This window comes from Callorhinchus milii, unplaced genomic scaffold (genome assembly GCF_018977255.1).
Source record: "Callorhinchus milii isolate IMCB2004 unplaced genomic scaffold, IMCB_Cmil_1.0 Scaffold15, whole genome shotgun sequence".
NCBI classification, from domain to species: domain Eukaryota; kingdom Metazoa; phylum Chordata; class Chondrichthyes; order Chimaeriformes; family Callorhinchidae; genus Callorhinchus; species Callorhinchus milii.
Window position 1 is genome coordinate 17136763 of NW_024704756.1, and position 22788 is coordinate 17159550.

The following is a 22788-nucleotide window of genomic DNA, read 5'->3' on the forward strand; positions in this document are numbered from 1 at the left end:
ACAGGACCATAAAAGACTGTTGTGGTCATAGGTTTAACTTTGAACTGCAGCAAGATTTCACTGATGTTATAATCTCTGACAGTCCTGACATTGTAGTTACCTATGATTCATTCTTAATGGAACTTGTTAAATGTGTGTCCATCCTTGGCTGGCATCTTGTTAGACAGAACGATGACACAGAGGAAGAAGGTTTGTCTTATATTCCAAGCAATGATTTGTAACTTACTTTGGACTAAAATACTCCTCAAAGAGATGAATGCTCTTTGGCAACAGTCTGCTATCACCATCTGATAGTGGTTTTATCTGCCTGTTGGGTATTATAAACACAATTCAGTCATCTACCTAAGTAGAAGAGGGAATCAAAAGTTGACAAGAGAGAGTAATAATCGAAGGAGAAAAAATACATTTTATTTAAAAAAGTAAACACCAACATGTCACACAGTCCATTTCTTTTCAGTCGCTGGTTTGTTGCCCAATTCCATGTAAATAGCTTCTCAGTCTATTGATCGACTTGTATGAATACCTGCAAATGTAAAAATAAATATCCCAAAGTACTTTCTAAAATACACTTGATCAGAAATAAAAATAAAGGCCAGCAATTCACAGAAACAACAATGTAACGAGCAGCCAATTGATTTGTGTTTGTGGCTAAATTTGAATTAGGAGAGGAATATAAATCAGGATAACAGGGAAATGGGCTCCATCTTTCTTTGGATTAATGACAGTTGGGTCGTCCCTTTCTGTTCCCTCGAATCAAAGGCAGATGGAAACAATTTAATAACAATCAAAACATTGAGATGATTATCTGGAATTGAATAATTGGGTTTGTTTTGAAGGCAACAGATGTTGATTGTGCACTTTATCAGAGCCAGATAAGTATTGCAATGTAACAGCAACCCAACAGCTAAATTTAACGGAGCGCTTGTACAAGACAAGTTTATAATAGGCTATTGGAAAAGTCAATGAAAAAAAATTCTAGCAGAACAGAACATTGTTGCCACCAAATAAAAACAGGCTCCACTGGAGAAAGCTGAAGAATTCACTGATTAGACTTTTGGACTGATTATTTCAATGTATGCAGTTTTCTTGTTATCTAAATAATTGCTTTCCTTTACTTCCTTTCTGGCACTTCCTTCCTTGATAATTTCAAGACTCAGATTTTTCGCGGTTGGCAAAATTGTGCAAGTGTGTGAAAAACAGCTCCCATTTCTATTTTAATGACGTAATATGAAGGGATTTTTGAAAGAATTACTGAGGTTTGGTAGCAGTGCAGAAAAATAATTTAAATAAAAATTTGGAAAGCTTATTATATGTCAACATTTTCAAGCCCAAATGTTTTTAGCTTAAGAGTTGTTTAGTAAGCCATAGAAATAAGATGTAAAAATCTTAAATATTGTCTCCTACCAAAATTTATATTTTTTAATAGTTCTGACGAAAGGTCATAGACCTGAAACGTTAACTAATTTTCCTTTCTCCATGGATGCTGTCTGACCTGCTATATGCTGTGTGTTCCCAGCAACTTCTCTGTTTATACTAGATTTCCAGCATCTTCAGTACTTTGCCTTTTATTTTTTNAATGTTGGCTTTAGTCAACATCAGCAGATAGATTAAGTGTGTCATTGCTCTATCCACATTAATTTCATTCAGAAGGCAGGGGAGAGAAATTCAGTCCTTCAGAATACTTATTATTCAGTCTTGTATTATTATTATTCAGTTTTGTCTTCGACAAGACCCTTCTCTTCGACCGTGCCTTTGGTCTCCCTCCCACTTCTCTGCCTTCCCTCACCCCTACACCCGCCCCCCTCCCCCATTCCCCGTCCCCGACACCTGACTGTTCAGCACTTTGAGACGTCCTCCCCACATGAAAGGCGCTCTATAAATCTGATTTTGTTGTTGTTGTTGTATGAACATTTTCAATTGATTGAAGGTTAAACGTTGAATGTATTAATTCATAAAGGAATCATATTTAAAGTTCATATTTGTGATATGTTTCTACCTTGAAATTCCTTGCCTTTGGCCAGTCTTAATGCAGATTTGGCTTTTTATATTTACACCAGGGTAAATAATGTTAAATATAAGCTCTGAGACGTGATTAGTAATGAATGTTTTTCTGTCAGATAAGCAAATAAATATTAAGGCTGAACAGAAAGCAAAATGGTATGTTATCAGCTCTGGCCTGCACCAAAATACATCTCTTCTCCCTTTGGCCTGTTGGTGCCTTAACCGGAAATTGCATGGATATGTGAGCAGCTCGAAGAGTAGAACTGGCTGCTTTCAGTTCTCATAGGCATCTTACCAGTCATGTAACCAGGCATCACATCTCCCTGTTGCACATCTCTTGCCAAGCATAATAGGCATGTGCCAATCAACAGTTTTATTCCAACCCTGAGCAAGTTTCCTGTCTGCACTGTGCTTTGTATCTAACTAATCATGAAAGCACCTTGTGATCCCGGGCTGGCATACTGCCAGCTGTTTTACTTGGCTGGAAGCATGCACCAATACATCCTTTAGCCAGTGTCTTATAAATAAGACAGACCAGAGTACAAGGCTTAAAATTGCAGAAATAGCATCAATGGATTATGATTGAAATTAGTGTAACAGGTACCTTATAGTATGTTAATCTTGTAATCGTTTCGCCCACAAAATATAGAGTCAATTCACTTCAGTCAATGCAAGGATTATTGTTGTAGCTTTACTGCTTCCTTTGCAGACAGTTTCTCTCTCGCATCATCAGATAAATCTTACCTACCATCCTCTGCTACATATTCACCCATTATTTAAATACTAAATCAGCATTTTTTTCCACCCAAATAAACAGTCCCCTCTCTCTCTGTACACTAAATTGAGAATAAATACCAATCACAACATCACTAAATTAGGGCAAACTAATCTCGCCGTGGCATTTACACACAAAAGAACCAGAGGGGAGATGGGGAGAAACTAACGCAAGAGTTGTTACGATCTGGAATGCACTGCCTGAAAGGGTGATGGAAGCAGATTCAATAATAACTTTTAAAAATGGAATTGGATAGGTACGTAAAAAGGAAAAAAAAATTGCAAGGCCGTGGGGAAAGAGCGGACGAGTGGGATTAATTGAATAGGCTGAATTGCCTCCTACTGTGCTGTAGGATTCTATGAAATACACGCGTTCGTTCTCTCTCTCTCCTTTACATATTTTTTTCTTTGCCTCTCCAATAAAACAAAACAATAAAAGGCCAACTGATTGGCAGAATATGTGTTGGAATGTTGATTAGTGAATAGCAACTAATCAATAAGATAGTGTAAGATAATTACTATTATACACAGGCAGAGGAGCAGATATGTGCCTGCAGGCCTCTCCGTGTGTCTTGACAGGTAGGAGCATTTTTATTTGTGCCTCAATATCTGTAGGCCTGAGCTTACTGTAAATGTACATCACACATAGGATGCAACACACACTGAACATGAGGAGTACACACTCTGTGGCTACTTAATGATCTCCAATCAAGCCTTTGCACAATGGCACTGAACAGTCGGGGGTCAGGACCCGAGCGTGGGTGGACAGGGTTGGGATGAGGGAGAGCAGAGAGGTAGGAGGGGGAAAGGCCGTGGAGGGCCATGAAAGTGAGGACGAGGATTTTGAATTCTATCCTCTGAGGGATGGGGAGCCAGTGGAGCCGGGCGAGGGTGGGGGTGATGGGGTCACAGAAGCTGGTGTGGGAGAGGACACGAGCTGCAGAATTCTGGATGATCTGCAGCCTGTGGAGGGAAGAGTTAGGGAGGCCGACAAGGAGGAAGTTTACGGAGTTAAAGTGCATTGCTATCACAGATTTACTCCCCGATTTATACACAGCTCTCTTACAACGCAAAATGGATCCTCCTAGATGTCCTAATTCAAATAACTGAAAAGTTAGTGGCATATGTCCAAACCCTACTTGTACAGTCTGGGTTAGAAGTATTTTTACTCCTTATGTTATTTTTGTAAAATCTGATTTTATTAACTTGATCTCTGCTTAGTACTGGCAGGACCACCGCTGTGGAATTAGGTCACCAGAGAGCTAAACTAACGGTATTTATTATGACACCATGGCAGTTATGTTTTTATTTGACTCTAAATGCACTGCAGTTTATTAGTTTACTGGTGTACTATTTCTGCCATCGTTCGGTTGAGACAGTAAACCGAGGTCACATCTGTGTCTGTTCAGGTGCACATTAAGGATTCCATGCCACTATTCGAAAAGAGAAGGGAGTTTCTCCTGGTGTCTTGGCCAACAATCCCCAAAAGACCTGGTTACTCACTTCATGGCTATTTGTGGGACATTGCTCTGAATAAATTAGCGGCCCAAAACATCACTCCAACTTTACAGTAAATCCTGTGAAGTGCTTTGAGATGCCCTCCTGACGTGAAAGGCATTGTACTAAATGTAAGGGTTATTATTATTATGCATAGATTCTAATGGAGATTACACCCATTCTAATTTTGTTGATTGAACTTTTAAAGTGAGCTTTCAGCCATTCAGATGTTTTTTAGGGGAAGTAATTTCAGAAGGAGGAAAATAAATAAAAGAAAAACATTATAAGTTACAGTTTCAGTTTCTGAAAGATGTACAATGTAGAATAAAAGTAAAATTAAAGTTAAAAATCGAAAGGAGAAAATTATATTCAACCAGGGAAAAAAAGGAAGAACAGGACAAATAGGTGTGAAATATTGAAGTGTGATAAGCTTTTATTTTTAATTAAAATTATAATTTTAGATGCATGTTTATTGTGAAATTATTTCCTACTTTGTCAGTAACTTTAATCTTGTAATATGGTATTGAGGTTTCGAGTGTTACAATAGATGAGCTGAAAACTTAGCGCTACGTATTGCACAGAAGAACTAAGCCTTCAGGAGAGGACAGATTTTAGTGAGGTAAAATAATCTGATTATTTTAAACATTCTGAACCTGGCTCCGGATGAGGCTAAATTGGAAACATGTGTAAAATAGCAAACTAAAAACCTCAGCACAGTGGAAGTCACTTTCTCTGTATAGTTGTGAATGCTCACTAACATTTTTTCAAACCTAATGAATTTTTAAATGTCTGACGAGGTAATGGGATGACTGTCTTTCAAAGGAGATAGACTTTCTGCACTTATTATTCTTTTGTATGTCAGTAAGGGAGGATAGACTAAGATATCTCAGACTTATTTTAGCCAAATTGCTTAGGTAATGATGTATATAACATGGGGCAGATAATCTGGAGAGCAGTTTTGTTGGTGTTGACAGGAGACTGCTTAAGGCATCCTCATGTGGGTATTTTGTTTAAATCTTACAGTTTGTACCTCAAAGTCTGTAGCCTCCAAATGACTTATTTTGTTCAATTGCATATAGAGTGCAACAGCAACAAGAAAGAGACAAGCTTGTAGGCAAAGCCACAAGTGACCCATTAGCTAAAAATATAGCTTTCTTATTCTCCATGTTATACTATTGATCATATGAATTAACCAAACCTTATTGTCTGTTTTCTAGTATCCCTGTATATTATCATTTAATAAACTTTTAGTCATTTATCCTAATTGTTAATCCTTCAGTATAGAACTGCATAGACATAGACCATCTAGATCATTGCTGTCTGTTGCTGGCAGCAAAAAGATATATAAAATATATCACCTCGTTCAATGACTGTCTCAAGATATAACTCTTTCACAGCACTCCTGGTCAACTCTGCCGTCCCCTCGGTTCCTACCCCAGCTCGGGTGCCAAGCCAAGATTGTTAAGATTGTTGGGACATCGTCCCACCATGAAGAGTACGGTGTAAATGTAAATTTGTATTGTATTGTTTGAAGAATGAAATATGTGAGTGTAATTTCAAGGGAATAACTAATCTTGGGGTTCATGTGACCTGAATATCCCTGTGTTCTGAGATACTCTTTAAAGTGCTTACGGCCTTGCTTCCGACTATGCTTTTTGTAAAATATGGAATACATCACCAAAAAAAATCATCTTGTCAAGTCAGTTGGTACATGGTTCAATCTCCTGCACAGATTTAATCAGGTTATTTACATGTTAATTTGCAATAGACTTACAAATCATAAATTGTTCTTAGAGATTAGTTTACCTGCCTGATCAATTGATGTATCAGACTCTATTCCTTTAAACCATGCAGTTTTACCCAGTAATTGGCAGCTCATTATGTAGTCAGTAGTGAAATGGCAGACTCTGTTTGAGCATCAATAGTGGTACTGAGTACAACAGGAAACAATGTACTACAAGCGGTGACAGATACCTGCACCTGATTTTAACGTAAATCATCACTAAAAATTGGATTGTATTTCCATTATCCCTTGTGGGGTGCTTTTTCATTTCCTATGGATAATAAGAAGTTGTTATATTTATAGACCTTGACAGTCAAGATAATTATAATCTCCCTCCCCATGTCCACCAATTTACACTTCTGTAGTAAATTTGTGAGTTCATAACAGGAAAACCCCATTATAAGATCTCACTACCAAGATCTGTAAATGTGCCACCACCCTTTAAGGAATCGCTCTTAATATATATATTTTTTAAAATTACACTAAACACCGGAGACGAGACTAGAGGGGCTGGGAGTAGATTTAATGGAGGTGTTCAAAATTATGAGGGATTTGATAAAGGGATTTGATCCGCTCCCCGATCCCCCCAGTCCTGGCCAGACTGCACTGCTGGCTGTCCCAGAGAGGATCGATTTCAGGAGCCTCACTCTTGTAATCAAGTCCCTGCACTCCTCTGCACCCCCCGACCTCTCTGACTTCTCTCCTCAAAACAGAATCCATTGCCTTCATTCCTCCGGGTCTGGCCTCCTCCGAGTCCTCCGCTCCACTCTCGGCGGCCGTGCCTTCAGCCACTACGCCCCGAGGCTCTGGAATTCCCTTCCTCACTCCCTTCGCCTCGCCCCCTCTCTTCCCATTTTCAGGTCTCTGCTGAAGACCTTTCTTTTTGACGGCGCCTTTGGTCACCTTCCTCCCCCTCCCCCCGGCTCGGCCCCGGGATCCGTTACTGTGAAGCGCTCTGAGACGCCATCCGGCGTGGAGGGTGCTATATAAATCCAAGTTGTTGTTGTTGTAAAGAAGGTAGAGAGAAAGTGTTTCCTCTGATGGGTGGGTCGGTAATTAGAGGACACAGAGAGATGAGGAGAATTTTTTTTACCCAGAGAGTTGTTAAGGTCTGGAATGCACTGCCTGAAAGTGTGGTGGACACAGATTCAGTAAAAGCTTTCAAAAAGGAATTAGATAGGTACTCCTTGAAAAGGAAAAAAAATGTAGGGCTATGAGGTAAGAGCAGGGGACTGGGACTAGTTTGGAGCTCTTTCAAAGAGCCGGTACAGGCAAGATGGGCCGAAGGGCCTCTTTCTGTGCTGTAAAATTCCTTGATATTTGATTCTTCTCACTTTTTTTCGCAGACGGTGAGGAAACTGCATCATTTTACGTTTGATCTGTTCGTTCAATCTCAATCTCTGAGCATCCAGTTTCCTGAAATGATGGCAGAAATCATCTCTGCTCAGGTGCCAAAGATCCTCGCTGGTATGGCCAAACCGCTTCTGTTTCATGAACAGTAACGTTCAGTGCTTACGTATATTATACTGCCTGTACCCCTTTACTACCTAGAGTTCAGCTTGTTTTCAAAAAACCGTCAGTTCAGTTTGATACCATGTGTGACCTGATTAAGACATTTAAAAAAAGAGTTCTGCAAAATCTTTGATTTCCAGTGGCCTGTTGACCACTGAGTTACAGCGTTGGTTCTGTTACACCACATTGAGGAGGGTTGGTAAATTGGATGTAATCCTATTGACTAGTTGTTATTTTGGACCATACATAATTTCTAGTTAATATGTTGGTTACGTTCAGTGAATACCAGCTATTTTCACCTCTTTTTGGTCCTTCAGATTAGTTGTCTTTTCTGATTTGTACTTAAAGCTACCTACATTTTTATTTTGAAACTACCTAGCCATCTGTTTTCATTTTAAATTCCTAAAGTATATTGAACATTAATTTTACCTAGTGTTAGATATTGTCTCAATTCATATTCCATTACATTGCTCAATTTTTTTTGACAAAATATAAATTTTGAAACACATTTGCACTAAAAAAAACACTTCCTTTCCTGAATACTGTTTGTTAAAAAAACAGTACACACCTGGTAGGATTGTGGAGATTTTTACCAAAATTCATAACAGTCTTTTTTTAAAAATCTACGACAAGGTACATTATATTGGTTTGGTGATAGACCTTTTCATGTACAGTTATTTTACTGGAATTATTTGTGTTCTGATGTCTTAAAAAAAGTAAACAATTGAAAGTAGAGAAATACTGAGGGCCTTAAGTTTTAAGATTTTGAACTGTTTAATTATTTTAGGCGTGCACAATTGATGACTATTACTGTTGTGCGGTGCTAATTCTGTGTGCATTTCCTATTTTAGTACCTTTGGTGCTGCGTAATGGATGTGTACCTGTGCCTGATGAATATTCAAAAGAGCTTTATTCCACATTTTACATCTATAGAAATGTGCTTTTAATTAAACAGAGTAGATTTACATTTAATGATTCCTGCAGTAAAGATCAATACAATATCAACTGGATGTTCAGACACTAGACTGATTTAGAATTAGTCTGATTTCTAATTCCTGCCACAACATCAACTTTTGTTTCTATATATTTAGTCATAAACATAAGTGCTACTAAATTTAGGCATTATCATTAATAGTGGGAATACAACTCCTTCAACACAGCTAAGCCTTCACCAGATAAGATACCACAGTTTACGATGCAACACCATTTAATTTTTAAAAAAATTAAAAGAGAGACAATTTTTTGATACGCAACCTTTCTTGCTGACTTTTGTATCTTTGATTGATAATTCCCCCCACCCTTTTATCGTCCAGATGTTAAACCTGTTGTGAGAAGCTGTTAAGCAGCAGAAACAGGTCTAATGCTATTTTAAAATGTAATAATGATGTGCGTTTGTAGCATCCCCTCCTATTTGTGCTAGGCTTGACTGCCACGTGTCACTAAACGTTGCTAGCCTGCACAAATTAAGTAAGAAACTAGGCCATGTCTTGCACAAACTTGTTTGAAAAAGAAAGATCTTAATGACCAGAACAGTCTTGAACAATAAAGTGTAGACGCCCATTTTGTCCCTAATTTTGAGATTATGGGCATGTTAGTGAGCAAGCATGTTATTAAATAGGCATGTTGTTAAACATCTGCATAAAACAAAAAAATTCTGTAAATTTCAAAACAACTTGAATAATATAAAGTAAAATAATGGAGTTACATCCCATTTCTCCATTTGCAGTATTTTCGGAATAAAGTAAATGTCTGGTGTAAAAATGTTACTGTGGTCCTCAAAAAGTTACAACTATTTTTTTAAATTGTGTTTGAAGAACGCCAATGTATTATGTAGCTTGTTCGGAATCCTTCATGAGCAAAAATTGCTCATGTTAAATGCAGCCAAGTGACGGGCTAAAACTAGGTGTACAATTCTATATGTAAATTCTTTCCCAAAGAATTGTATTTTTTGGAGGGAGAAAAAAGGAATAATTTTTTTTTAGATTTTTTTAGCACATTAAAGCTACCTACTACTTATTTTAAAACAAACCTAGTTCTATATTATCTTTGGGTTTTACAGGAATAATGTTGATTAATGAAAAGAGCAGACTTTGTCATGTTTCAATGTTACCAGCCAGCCTAAAATACCAAATTTGTCTTCTTACATAGTTTGTCGCTAGATCGATAAATCAGTTCTGTGGAATATTATGTGACAGTGGAGTCCTAAACATTCTTCTCAAAACTTTCTTCTTAAAAATGTTTAAGAGAACCCCAATTTGCCCAGAGAAAGAAATAACTTGGTGCTGTAAATTATACCAAGTTTTGAAGTCCTGCCTAGTTTCAGAAACAAATGTATTGTTTACTGTTTAGGGATTACTACATTGGAAATTTGACTCAAAACGCTGATTCTTACTACCTTGGCTATTATACTCAATAGTTTACACTGCGTATCAGGAAGAGTGAATGTAATATAGGGATCCCTGTATTACGTTTTAAGTATCCCTCTTTCATTGGCCTTTAAGTGTTGTCAAGTGTGCTACAGAACACTCTGCCTGCAATGTTGTAAGAAAGACAAACTTCAAACTGATCACAATTGCAAGTGGCTTCTGTTCTTCAGATGAGGCAAAGATCATTCACCAGGTAAATGTATGAAGCTTCATTGCAGTGGTTAGAAAGAGTGCAACGACAATGGAAATACCACTATGATAGGAAAATACATCTTTAATCCAGTTATTCCTTTTCAACAGAGAGGATGTTGTTTGCCCTAATCCTCCCTTCAATCAAATGCCCCTGTTAAGGTACTTACTGCCCATTTGCTGGGATATATGTTTCAGTTTTGATGCATCATTAAATATAACTTTTTTTTTGCAAGATTCACCCATCTCCTAAATGCAAAAAAAGGTATTTAAATATTGCCATTCAGGCACTCGATAAAATATTTTCACTATTAACTTTAAACTGGAAAGGTATCACAAGAAACATGTTGTTAATAGTGTGTTGATTTGACACATAATAGTCCATTATGGCACACTGAGATTTGTTTATGTTTTATGCGATCAGCCACTCAATGTGCAAAACGGGTAGGATTTATAAATCAGAACACTACAGCCATTCTTTAGAAATGTTACAGGTATGATAGAGGGATGCCAGTATTTCTGTGTTGTACGTGTTGCATGTTGCACTATATCATTGTTTGTAGAGAATGTGAATTCCTCTAACATGCAGTAAAATCATGTGGTGCCATTTTGCTGGTGGTGGTCCAATCACATGATTCAGTTGGGAAAGTCTATGTTTGAAGCTGGGCAGCACATTTGGTGCTGACACCCATCCCTGGCATACTGAACAAAACTTGCAAAAAAAAATTGTTTTTATATAAACAGAAAAACTCCAAACAAGCTGTGCCTAATTCCAATCATATCAGGTGGCCAACAGAGCCTCACAAGGGTTGTAAAGAGGGATACTTAGGTCTTTCTCAGACCTCACTTGTATATCACAGAAACTTTACACTTCAGGTACAGTGATATTGAATGAAAGCCATCAGAGTATTAGAAAGCCTCGTTCTTTCACACAGCCAAGCCCGGGCAGCCTAGTGAATGCTTGTCTAATGTGGATTTCCCTATTTTTAATGGTACTAAACACCAAACTACTAATTCTATGCTGTTCTAACCATATGAATGTACGCATTCCCCCCACGTTCAGTTATACATACCGTCAATAGAAATAGTCCATCAATTCCATCAGTGGTTTGAGGATAAAAATATTTTGTAAAAGAAAATAGCACCTTATAAGTGACAATTTTTATCAGTCTATTTTGATTCTTTTTGTATCCTTGAGCATTTGTTAATAAACGAATATGCACACTTCTGTATATTCTATTATTGTGGAACTGTATGTATGTCATATGTAGCCTTTGCAACCCAGTAATTTGCTGCATTGTTAGAAAATGTTGCTGTAACCCTGATGCCGTGCTCTGTCTTTGTTTTTTGCTGTTATATTTATTAGTGAAAGATTTGTGAAGCAAATGATACAGGCAAGTAGGGATTGCCCTGTCTGGCTGCACTCATAGACAGGCCAGACTACTGTAATGTTACCTTGTGCTGCTGTATCTTAGGCACGTCGCAATCTTTTTGGGTTTTTCTCCTTTGGACAATATGATGATCATTAAAGAAAGGTGTAAAGCAATATTAATAATGTGAAACCACAAGTTAATGATTTGGGTGTTCTAAGCATTAGAATTTTGTATTTATCCTGTAATTATTTTTGTATATCCAATGCAGAGAGCACTTTTGATAATTTATCTTCATTTGTTCCAGAACAAAAGACATCAGTGTGCTCTGGCGCCCTTTTACCTTGATCAGTCACTACTCACAATTAAATTTACTGTTAACTGCATTTCACAATCATCTGAGGAAATCAAACAGTCATCACAATTATTCTGGCTTTTACACATCGAGATATATCAGTGTATCATGACATCACTATCCAACGTTCTTGTGTTATCAATGCTACAGTATCCCTTTCTAATGCTTTTAAGCAGCGAAGTTCAAACCAAGATAAAATGGTCTAAATGTAGCTCAGTCGTCTGAAAACAGATTGCCTGTTTAAGCTTTTTTTAAGCCAGGTCATGTCTGATTTCCAGGTCAGTAGCCTGTTCTTCCTGTGCGCAATTGGCTGCCAGGTTTAGCCCACAAAACATGCAGTTAATTCAATGTACAATATATTCTGCAAAGCGCTTTGAGACATCTCAACGACATGATATGGTGTGATATCAAATCCAAAGATTATTATTATTGACAATATTTGGTCTCATTGCTGGAAGGTCCTCCAAAACAACCTGACAAGGATCCAGCCAATGAGAAAGAGTGTCTTGTCTGCTCAGTACCTCCTCTCTACATCTTGGCCAAAGTTATAGACATAAACCACTTGATTACTCCCATGGTACAATGCATTGGAGCACAAGCCCTGCTGCTAATTGAAAACTTTTATTTACTGCAGTAATGTTGGTGACATTTTTTTTCCAGAGTAAAGGTTACAAATCTGAAGAAAGCTTGGTGGTATTTTAAATGAGATTAATAGTACTTGTCCCAAATGTAATTAAAACCAAAAAATCAGCTCACCGTGACTCAAATAGTCTTTAATTTATTCAGAATGTTTGCCGTAACTCTGACGTGCCTATAGTTAGGAGCGTGTTATACGGGTGATTGGGGCTAATCACAGGTTGTCTCCAGGAGATATCCTCGCCTTGTTCTGTGGGTGTGATTGGTAATTCTGCCGCTGAGCAGCTCAATTTAAAAAAAAACATTAAAAGTCCCGAATTGATGATGTCGATTTAGGAAATAACTTGGTCATCAATAACAAAGCGTAGAGTTTTAGTTTTAATTTACATTCATTTCAGGATTTCCTGCTCTGGGAAGTTTATTGAGCCTGACAGAGAAAGGGAACTGAATTATCATACAGCTACTCTTTTAGGTTGTGTGATATCCTTTATTATCAGCTCACTAATAGTGCCCATAATCCTCACTCATTTAAACAAACTCATTGAAAATTTGAAAGAAATGGACTTAAAACAATATAATACTAACATTAATATTAGTAATACTTAGTAATGTTTGATGATAAGGCCCCCTTTAATATCCAATTATACAGGCATATTTGTGGCACAGTACTGTTCATAAATAGCACTAACTGTACTAATTGCTTGTACTAATTGCCACACTAAGTGCATTCTAACAGTCTTGCAGTCAGTGGAGGGGATTGTTAGAATTGACTTCAGTGAAAATAACAGAAACATTCCTGTTTATCCCTCCCATGAATCAGTGGAGAGATATGTGCACACAGTAAACATTTAGCCAGTAATTCCATAAGATTTCAAATAATTATTTGCTTTCAGAGCAAAATTGGAATTCACTCAGCCTTTGTGAGTTACGGTCCTTCACCTCCATAAAAAATCTGCCGTAATTCAACCTTAACTGTTAAGACATTTGTTTATTGAATCTAACAAAACCAACTGAATGGTGGGCTAGCAAGATACTGCCAATTATAGAATCATAGAAATCATAGAATCGTACAGCACAAAAAGAGGCCATTCGGCCCATCGAGTCTGTGCCGTCCCTTTGAAAAGAGCAATGTAATGTCAGTCCCTCTCCCCGACCCTTTCCCCATAACTTGCAAACCCGTCCTCAAATACCTTTCCACCGCGTTTTTAAAAGTAGTTATCGAATCGGCCTCGACCGCCCTTTCAGGCAATGCATTCCAGATTTGAACAACTCACTGCGTGAAAAAATGTCTTCTCTCCTCCCCTCGGCTTCTTTTAGAGACTATTTTGAATCTGTGACCTCGAGTCACCGACACACCCACCAGTGGGAACAGGTTTTCCCTTTTTAACCTATCAATTCCCTCATGATTTTGAAGACCTCTGTCAGATCCTCGTAACCTTCTCTGCTCCAGTGAGAATAATCCTAACCTCTCCAGCCCATCATCATCATCACGGTCCTTCATTCCTGGTACTATCCTCGTAAATCTCCTCTGCATCCTTTCCAATGCCTTAACATCCTTCCTATAGTGTGGGGCCCAGAACTGGGGCAGTATTCTAACTGAGGCCTAACCAGTGTTTATATGGGTTAATCATAACCTCCTGACTCTTGTACTCTCTGCCCCTATTCATAAAGCCTAGAATCCCATTTGCCCTTTTTACAGCTTTATCTCCCTGTCCTGCCACCTTCAAGGATTCATTTACCTGCCCCCCCAGTCTCTCTGTTCTTTTACCCCCCTTAAGATTGCATTACCAGCCCTCTCGACCCTCTCGACTCTCTTCCTCCTCCTCGCTCCCTCCCTTCCCTCCCCTCACCCTGACCATTTCCCCCCTCCTCTCTCCCTCCCTCCCTCCCCTCACCCTGACCATTTCCCCTCTGCTCGGGTCATGACCCAACTGTGCAGCGCCTTGGGACGTCCTCCTGACGTGAAAGGCGCTCTATAAATGGAATCTTGTTGTTGTTGTTGTTGTTGTTGTTGTATATTGCCCCTCATTCTTTCTACCAAAATGCATTACCCGCATTTCTCCACATTGAAACTCATCTACCACATGTCGCCCATCTTACCATCTGTCTATGTCTTCCTGCAGTTGGCTGTTTACTACCCTACCTAACCTTGTGTCATGTACCTATATATTGTAGCATAAGATTACTTCCCCCCCCCCCACCCCATCCCCACACACATGCACATAATTGTTAAGGATTCTCTTGAGATGGTATTAAGTTGGTAAAGCGAAAGTCTTTTATTAAAATTGACACTAGCAGCTGTATTGTAACATTACAATGCATTTAAGCAATAGACAGAATGGAGATCATATTAACCGATCCCAGCTTCCTGACAGCAGTGGTTGTAACTCAGTCAGTTGCTCTTCCCCAGGTCTCTGCCCTGAGTGCACAATTCCACATCTTATTATAACGGTAACTATGCCAGCCAGACACGTGCATAAACGGTAGTGATTGCAAATTGTAGCAGGCGTACATCTTTTGTAACACAACTACTCAAGACATGTACCATATAAAAGGTTGTTTCTACACACCAGCGCTCAAAGCCAGTGCTGCTCATCCTGTCCTTTGATCTGGGCTTCCTCAATCTTCCAGTTATGTTCCTTTGTCTCTCAATCGTGCAATCGTTATCACACTAATCAGTTTGTTCCACTTCCCCACAGCTTGCACCATATCTTGCTTTCATCTACCGTGACCTTAAAAAGAACTCCACACGTTCAACTCCACAAGAATGTTCCTTACTCATCAATTGCTCACTTTCATCCTGGCCTCCTGATCCCTTAATTCATTTCAATATTGCTACTAATAGCTTTTTTCAATAAGCCCTTATACATAACCCCATAATCATCACACTTCAGCAATTATGCTCAATATAATTTACTACAAGTTGAATGCATCCTTAGTCAGTGTCATTGCTGTACCACACAGAATTGTTGTAGGGTTCAGTGCTGGGTGTTGTTCTTTGTCATCAATAAATGATGTAGTGTGAGGGTCAACTTGACCTAAATACTAACCAAGGTGTGTCCCCAACCCAACTGAAAAAATGGCTGGAGTTCAATTCACTTTTACTGTTGCCTTGTGCACTAATCTATTGTGTACAGTTTTGGAGGAGAGGAAGGCATTCAGAAAACAAATGGAACTCAAAAGTCTTTCACCTGCAGTGCAGAACCAACGTACCTACCCGTTACAAATTATACAATAAAATGTAGATTTATACAGCGCCTTTCATGTCGGGAGGACAACTCATAGCACCTCAATATGAACGGCCAATGTAAAAACCAAAGCACCTAAACAGAACTAAGGTTCCCTGACCAGCTCCACCTGTTCATTATGTCGAATATTCACAGTTTGAAGCACATTTTTAAGAAGTAATGAATCTCTGGGTTCACCTAATTTTTTTTAACGTTAAAACCCTTTTGAGCTTTGACCCTAAAATTTATTAGAAGCACCATATACTTCACCTTTTGCTGACAAATAAAGGCCTGTTGTGCACAGAGTTAAGATGCAGTCAAATAAAGCTATTAAATCTCTTTTCAAACTTCATTTCAAATCACAACAGAATCACAGGAGACTGCTGTCTGGTGGTGCACAGTACAACATTGAAACAGTTGACCCCAAATGGGGGAAAAAAGACATATAATTTATGTTGCATGAATCAAACAGAACAACACATACCTCACACTCAGAATTTATGGTATAATCTGAATCGCTTGACATATTAATGTCTTGTAACAGACTCTTAATGCATGCTGTACCCTGCGAAAACACTACAAAACTGCATAACAAGCAAACCACTATTTGCTGATTTTTGCTAAGTTCTCTAGGCCCTTAGCTTCACAGTATCTGAATATTAACATATAACTAGTATGGAAAATATTTTATCCATGAAGGTTAGCCACAAGCTTTCAGTTGATACGTAATTTATACGATTGAAATTGCCATTCCACGGAATGTTTTCCTGGGCCTCCAGCATTTATTGCCAACCTGGAGGGCCCCTGGCATTTCCTTTGCCCCTCTTGTGCTCTGCTGGCTGGGTTGAAAGACATGGAAATTATCAAAGAAGAGAAGAAAAGTAGAGGAGGGTTCAGGAACAAACATAAAGATAAGATGAGGGTCAGGACAGCCACTGCAAAAATGTCCCTTCACACCACTACAGTATATAATCTACACTTGAGAAGTTTCAAAATGAAATCCTGTACCTTTTTTGCCGCCTACATAGCCTTGTGGCGGAGTTTTATTTGTTTTGTTTTTGTGTGCTTTGCTGTTGAGATTTTGTTCAGTGTCTGAATTCCCAAAGCTGCTGCTGCTCTATTATCTGAGACAGGCTCCCACCAAGACAAAACAGAGACAGGGTCAGTTTCCCTCCCAACTACACTACGGAGGTTGCATTACTTTTTCATGAAAAAAAACGTAAGAGATGCAGCAATATTATTGCATTCAAGAGAAGAAGGAATTCTTCCCATTTGGGATAGTGTCCGTTGTTGTGCTTGGCAAGCCTCTAACAAGCACATGTGACGTTACAGGCTTTATTAAGGACTAGCTGTACCCGTGCAGCTACGTTTGCAACCAGTTTAATTTAATCGGCCTCTCTTCCTCTGGTGTTTTTATTTGTCCTTGAAAGGCTTGATCTTCGCTTCTTAGGCATCTTCATCCCTTAAGATTCAGAAAATGTGCTGTTGCACTGGTTAGCATCCCTTGTACACATATTTGCACAAATATCCTGTTGGGAGGACTCAGTGGGAGAACTCGTATTGGGAGGACTCTGTTGGAGTGCGTACATGTGTGATGAACTTGTTAAGGTCACGATAGGAGATCCCCACAAAAAATACCCCATGACACTCCCCATGCAAGACCTTTCCAACGAGGTACAAATCATGTGTCTACATCAATCGGTTATTGCGTTCTTGACGGACACACAGACGGACACACACACACAGACATTTCATCTTTATTAGTATCGATGAAATGCCCCCCTTGCTGCCAAAAATGCAAGAATTAAGGAAAAAATAGTGTACCTGAGGGTCAGTTCTAAAATGCCTCATCTGTAAACACATCGCTTCAAATGACAGCTCCATTTCTTACCTTCCCCCACACTGATGAAGCCTAGAAAATGCAAAATTTGACGGATTAATCCACTTTGGCTGTTCTTGTCCAAACTCGCATCACTTTAGGGCAGCAGTTATGCACAATTGCAGCAGATTTGTGATTTACTGTTCTGAAAAAAATCACTTTTGCCAGAATAAATATATATATATACAGTAGCTAATAATAATAATAATAATAAATAGGTACATGATGCAGAGCAAAATTGCTGCAGAGCATTATTTTCTAATTGACTGATGTGATGTCTAGTACTTGCTTGTAGTTTTCAATACCTGTTAACAGCTCAGGTTTATAAATGACCATTAATTAAACTCGCCACTGGGTCATTGTCGTAATCAATGACGTTGCTTACTGCAGGAATAATGTAAACTATAGAAATTAAGAACGGAAATTATATCAATTTAAATCACCAAGTCTTAGTGGTGGTGGAGCTTCAATGCACTGTGCTACACAAAGGTATATTTTGTGCCATATCAACCAAGGCAAAGGTACATGGCCATGTGATCAGCTTAAACAAAAGAAGGGTTTGGTTGAAAAGGTTTTCACAATGAGAAAACACCGACTGTATTTAAGCTGACGGAAAGGATACTGTGGCTCAAAGCACATATATTGTTGTAGTTTGGTTGCATTTCACAGGGGCAGTGTTGTTGCATTTGTTTCATTTCACATGACATTGCTTACAACAGTAATAATGTAAGCTGTATAGAAATTCAGAACAGAAATGATCATCTTCACCAATGACCTTTGTAATTTGGGTTTTGTTATCGCTGTGAATAAAAAATGCCTTGTTTTTTTTCCATCTGGTTTGCTCGAATGTAATCTAGTGTTTATTATTTCTATTGCCAGCGTTACTTTGGCCGTCCTTTATTAAGGTTTTTAGAATCTGTGTTACTCAGAATTAAAAGCCAGCTTTTAAATGGCTTAGAACATCAAGTGTTTGACTTCCAACAAAGAGAAGCAAATTTGAATTCAGGTCTCGCATTACATTTGTACTTTTGCTCCTCCAGAGAGCAAGTCTTGGCTGGGTGGTGTGAAAGAAGGGAGAAGTCTTGACGAGAGAGAGAGAAAGGTGCCTTCTTGTCCAGCTAAACCCTGGCAGCCGTCTGTGGAGATGTCCATCAGATGGAGCATTCTGACATGCTGTCTGAGAAGGTTAAGTGAGAATGTGCTGGGAGTGGGGAGAAGCCTGAAGATAACGTAAGTTCTGGCTTTCGGTGTGGATGGAATATTGAACTCCAGCCAGAGGGTTAGCAAATTGCAAACCTGAACTCCAGTTGTATTGCAACTTACAGAAGGAATGCTCTTATAGATAACACCCTGTCATACAGTATTATATGCGGTCTCAGGGGCGGGGGCTGGTGGGGGGAGGTCTGGATAAATAGGTTGAAGAAATTCAAGGTCAGAGCTGCCCGTTGCCTGGTAAGAGGGCGATAAAGCAATCATGGAATATCTGAAAGTGCAGGAATTAATGGAAATTTGATGGGTTTCGAAATAAGACAAAATAAATCATTGATAATGGTCTTTACACCGTTTCCTCGATTGGTGCCTTTTCCTCCTGACCTATGTTTCCAAACCTGGCTCTGCAACAACAGGTTAGTCCTGTGTTCAGAGAATAGGCTGTTGATAGATTGTTGGAAACTATTAACGGTTTCTCTCCATTTATGCGCTATATATTTCAGAATCAGATTTAAAGTGAAAATGATTTGTTTGAATCAAAAGTGCTGATATTGTTCCAGTTCATTTTCTGTTTGAACCTTTTGTTCCACTTTCAGACTCACTTGCAAGCACTCCCTTTGGGGGAACAGGCAGATGCTGTGAAGGGAACATGTCTGCTTTTGATTTGGAAGCTACATCTTTCCCTATCAGCCATTACAATAGGCATGGGACTAGGAGGGTATCACAATTATTCTTTGAGTGGATGAATTTTTCCCAGACAATGCAGCTTTCGAGTTCTCTACCCCTGGACTAACGATTGGTACATCAGCCTAGACTATTAATTCAAAGTGCCAACATTCGTCTTGAATTCACAAGCTTCTGGCTCACAAGGAAGAACACCTCCCCCCCCCCCCCCCCCGCCCCCCAACTGAGCCAGGCTGATACCTGATTAAATGTAATTTAATTCCCCCCCCCTCACCCTCTCTACACCTTTGCTCGGCATCGCAGTTTGTCTGTGGCTTATTAGAATGCAGTGGATACTTTGCAGATCAGACATTAAGACTTTCAAACCCGCTCCCTTGTTTGATCAGATATTTTACTGTTGATTAAAATAATGTGTTCATGACTGTGAACGTCAGAGGCAGTAATGCCAAGCAGTGTCGATGCTCGGAATCTCACACCCACGTCTGTACAAACCTCGCAATTTCTTACTATAATTAAAAATAATCTTCAGACTAATGAAAGTCAAGCAGCACATAAGTGGCCACTTTGTTAAATCAAGTTTTGTTTAACATGAATTTAATTTACAGGGTTTAAGTTGTCTGTTCTTTTATACCTGATGTCAATTAATCGTGTTCCAGTGATGAACAGGGAAGTGGGGGTGATTATGGCCTTTGCACCCAACAGGAATTAATCTGGTTTCCAGGTAACTGAAGCATGTGGGCTCTGGACTGAAATGGACTTCCCTGGGGAGACAAAACTATTTAAAAATATGGAAGATGTGAAAGTAAAACTGTTGATCACTGTACATAGGGCTGTTCCTCTCTCTCCTTATATATTACTAAGGTCATATGACTAATCATGGTATCTCACAACACAACAACCCTCCCCAACAGTCCACACTCTCATGAGAGTCTATCTAATACATTATATATCTGTGTATAATCACAATCAAGAGCAATACTTTGTACGTACTCTGTGACCTCCTTCATTCACACTCAGCAAACAGTGACCTGCTTCACGTTCCCCGCCCTATCTGCCCCACCATCGGCAGGCAGGTTTTCAGCCATTCTGCCCCCGCTCTCTGACTCATTCCTTCCCTCCTCTCATTCACGTTTAGAGTCGTTGAGCCAAAATGTATCTATAAAAATTTCCAATTTAAATGTCTTCCCCACAAACCATTTGATCGTCAAGTGGAATGTAATTTTGTTGTTGTTGTGAACAGCAAGCGGGCTTCTGTGATGGTGTTGAGCATCAAATATACAGCAATCGCTAATAATAAGGATCCTTTTGTTATGTGGGATTTCCCACAATGAAAAGATCACCAGTGAAAGCTTGATCCAGATTATCGTACACGCATTACTTGAATCTAATTGCTTTAATCCAGAACTCCGCTGCCCACGTACTCTCACCCACAGTAAATTCCATTCCCCCATCACTCCAGTTCTGGCTAGGCTCCAATAGCTCCCTATCCCCAACAACAACAACAAAATTACATTTACAGAGCGTCTTTCACATCGGGAGGATAGCCCAAGGTGCTGGAGAGTCAGGGGTCAGGACCCGAGCATGGGGGAGGGGTGGTGTAGGGGTGAGGGAAAGCAGAGAGGTGGGAGGGCGACCAAAGGCATGATCGAAGAGAAGGGTCTTGAGACCGGCCTTCAAGGAGGCAAAGGAGGAAGAGAGGTGAAGAGACCGTGGGATGGAGTTCCAGAGTGTGGGGGCAGAGAGGCTGAAAGCTCGGATAGATTTCAAGATCCTCACATTTGTCTTGAAATCCCCTCACGCCCCTGGCATCTCCTGACCTCTCTGACCTGCTTACACCCCATCCCACTACCAGCCGCCTCCAGTCGAATGGCTCCAGTCTCCTGTTTGTTCCTCGTGCCCTCCGTTCCACCATCAGCAACTGGGCTTTCAGCCGCTGCGCCCCAAAACTCTGGGACACTCCCTGAATCCCTCCACCTTGCCCCCTCCTTCCCCATCTTCAGGTTTGTAATCGAAGACCTTCCTCTTCGATCGTGCCTAGGGTCACCACCATCAGCCCCTGGCTTGGCGAACTCCGCCACTGTCTAGCGCTCATGAGACCCTGCCCAGCATGAGGAGGGCTGGATAAATGCAAGTTGTTGCTGCTATGCAGTTAATATCAACTGTGTTAGCCTCAGCATCACTGCTGAGTGAAGGAAGAACAGTCAGTTCTGACTTCTGAACACATACCCCGTTGGTGCTAATGTGTTCTCTCTGTTGATGTGATTCACATCGCCAGCACCTGTTCCAATACTGTTTCTGGTTATTTTGAGGATGTTCAGTGAAACCTGTTTCTATGCAACAATCGACCGGCTGTACCGAGAACAGTGCTCAGCAAATAGGAAGACACAATTCCTTCTTGTGGCAAAGCAGAATTGCACATCAAGACTTCAGTTACCACAGACTGCGCCCACTCTCTGGAACTCCATCATGGAGCCCCTCTGCCTCATCCCTCCCTTTCCTCCTTCAAGGCCTGTCTCAAGACCTTCCTCCTTGACTGTGCCTTCAGTCATCCTCCCACCTCCCCCCGCCCCCCCCCCCGAACCCGCAAACCCCCAACTCGGGTGCTAACCCTTCAGTATCCAGCAGCACCTTGAGAAGTCTCGTTGTCGTCGTTACAAACCACCGGATAAACATCAATGACCCATTAAATTTACTCTGAACACATTCCAAACCTGTTAAACACAAGACAATGCCAGACCACAAACATCTGGGAGCAGTATTTTACTTTTATTTTAGAGAGCAAAGATGTTCATTTAATGTTCAGAGAAATGGTTAAAATCATTACCAGGTGCCAGTGTCTTGAGTGTATTGTGAGCCGGGCTGGGGCAGCCTAAGTGTATTGTGAGTAGACTTGTACAGTATGTGTGTCTTCAAGTCAAAACATGTGGAAAGCATTAAGAAAGTGCAGCCCGAAGCTCCAGCTAATAGCTCGGCTTTTTCAACCATGATATTGGAAGAGCCACAAACACATAAATCCTGACGTGTAAAAAGTTTAGTGTTCACATTTTATGTTTCTTAGTTACTTAGCTCAGTGGTCAGGGCCCTCGCCTCACAAGCGAGAGGACCTGGGTTTGATTTCTGGGCGGGGTGAAACCTTAAGCAAATTTCCTTCCTCCACACGCCCCAGTACCCAGCAGTAAATCAGAACCCAGTTGTTAGTCGATTGCTTTCCAGGGGTAATAATCCCTTCAAAAAAAAATAATAATT

The 22788-nt window shown here is 39.9% G+C and overlaps 1 protein-coding gene and 1 long non-coding RNA gene across 3 annotated transcripts in view; one reads left to right on the top strand and one right to left on the bottom strand.

Moving 5' to 3' along the window:
• ar (androgen receptor) overlaps positions 1-22788 on the top strand; it is a 78207-nt gene that overhangs the window by 54449 nt on the left and 970 nt on the right. Inside the window, exons 8-9 of one of the 2 annotated variants that reach the window (XM_042340741.1) lie at positions 7402-7522; positions 18690-18879. In XM_042340741.1, the coding sequence (XP_042196675.1) occupies positions 7402-7522; positions 18690-18879 (311 nt within the window). The remainder of the gene's footprint in view (positions 1-7401; positions 7523-18689; positions 18880-22788) is intronic. The other variant, XM_042340742.1, reaches the window with a different exon arrangement.
• LOC121850205 lies at positions 387-16839 on the bottom strand. Its single transcript, XR_006085502.1, has 2 exons — positions 16779-16839; positions 387-523 (listed from the first exon to the last, which is right to left on the bottom strand). It is a non-coding gene; the product is annotated as an uncharacterized LOC121850205 (long non-coding RNA).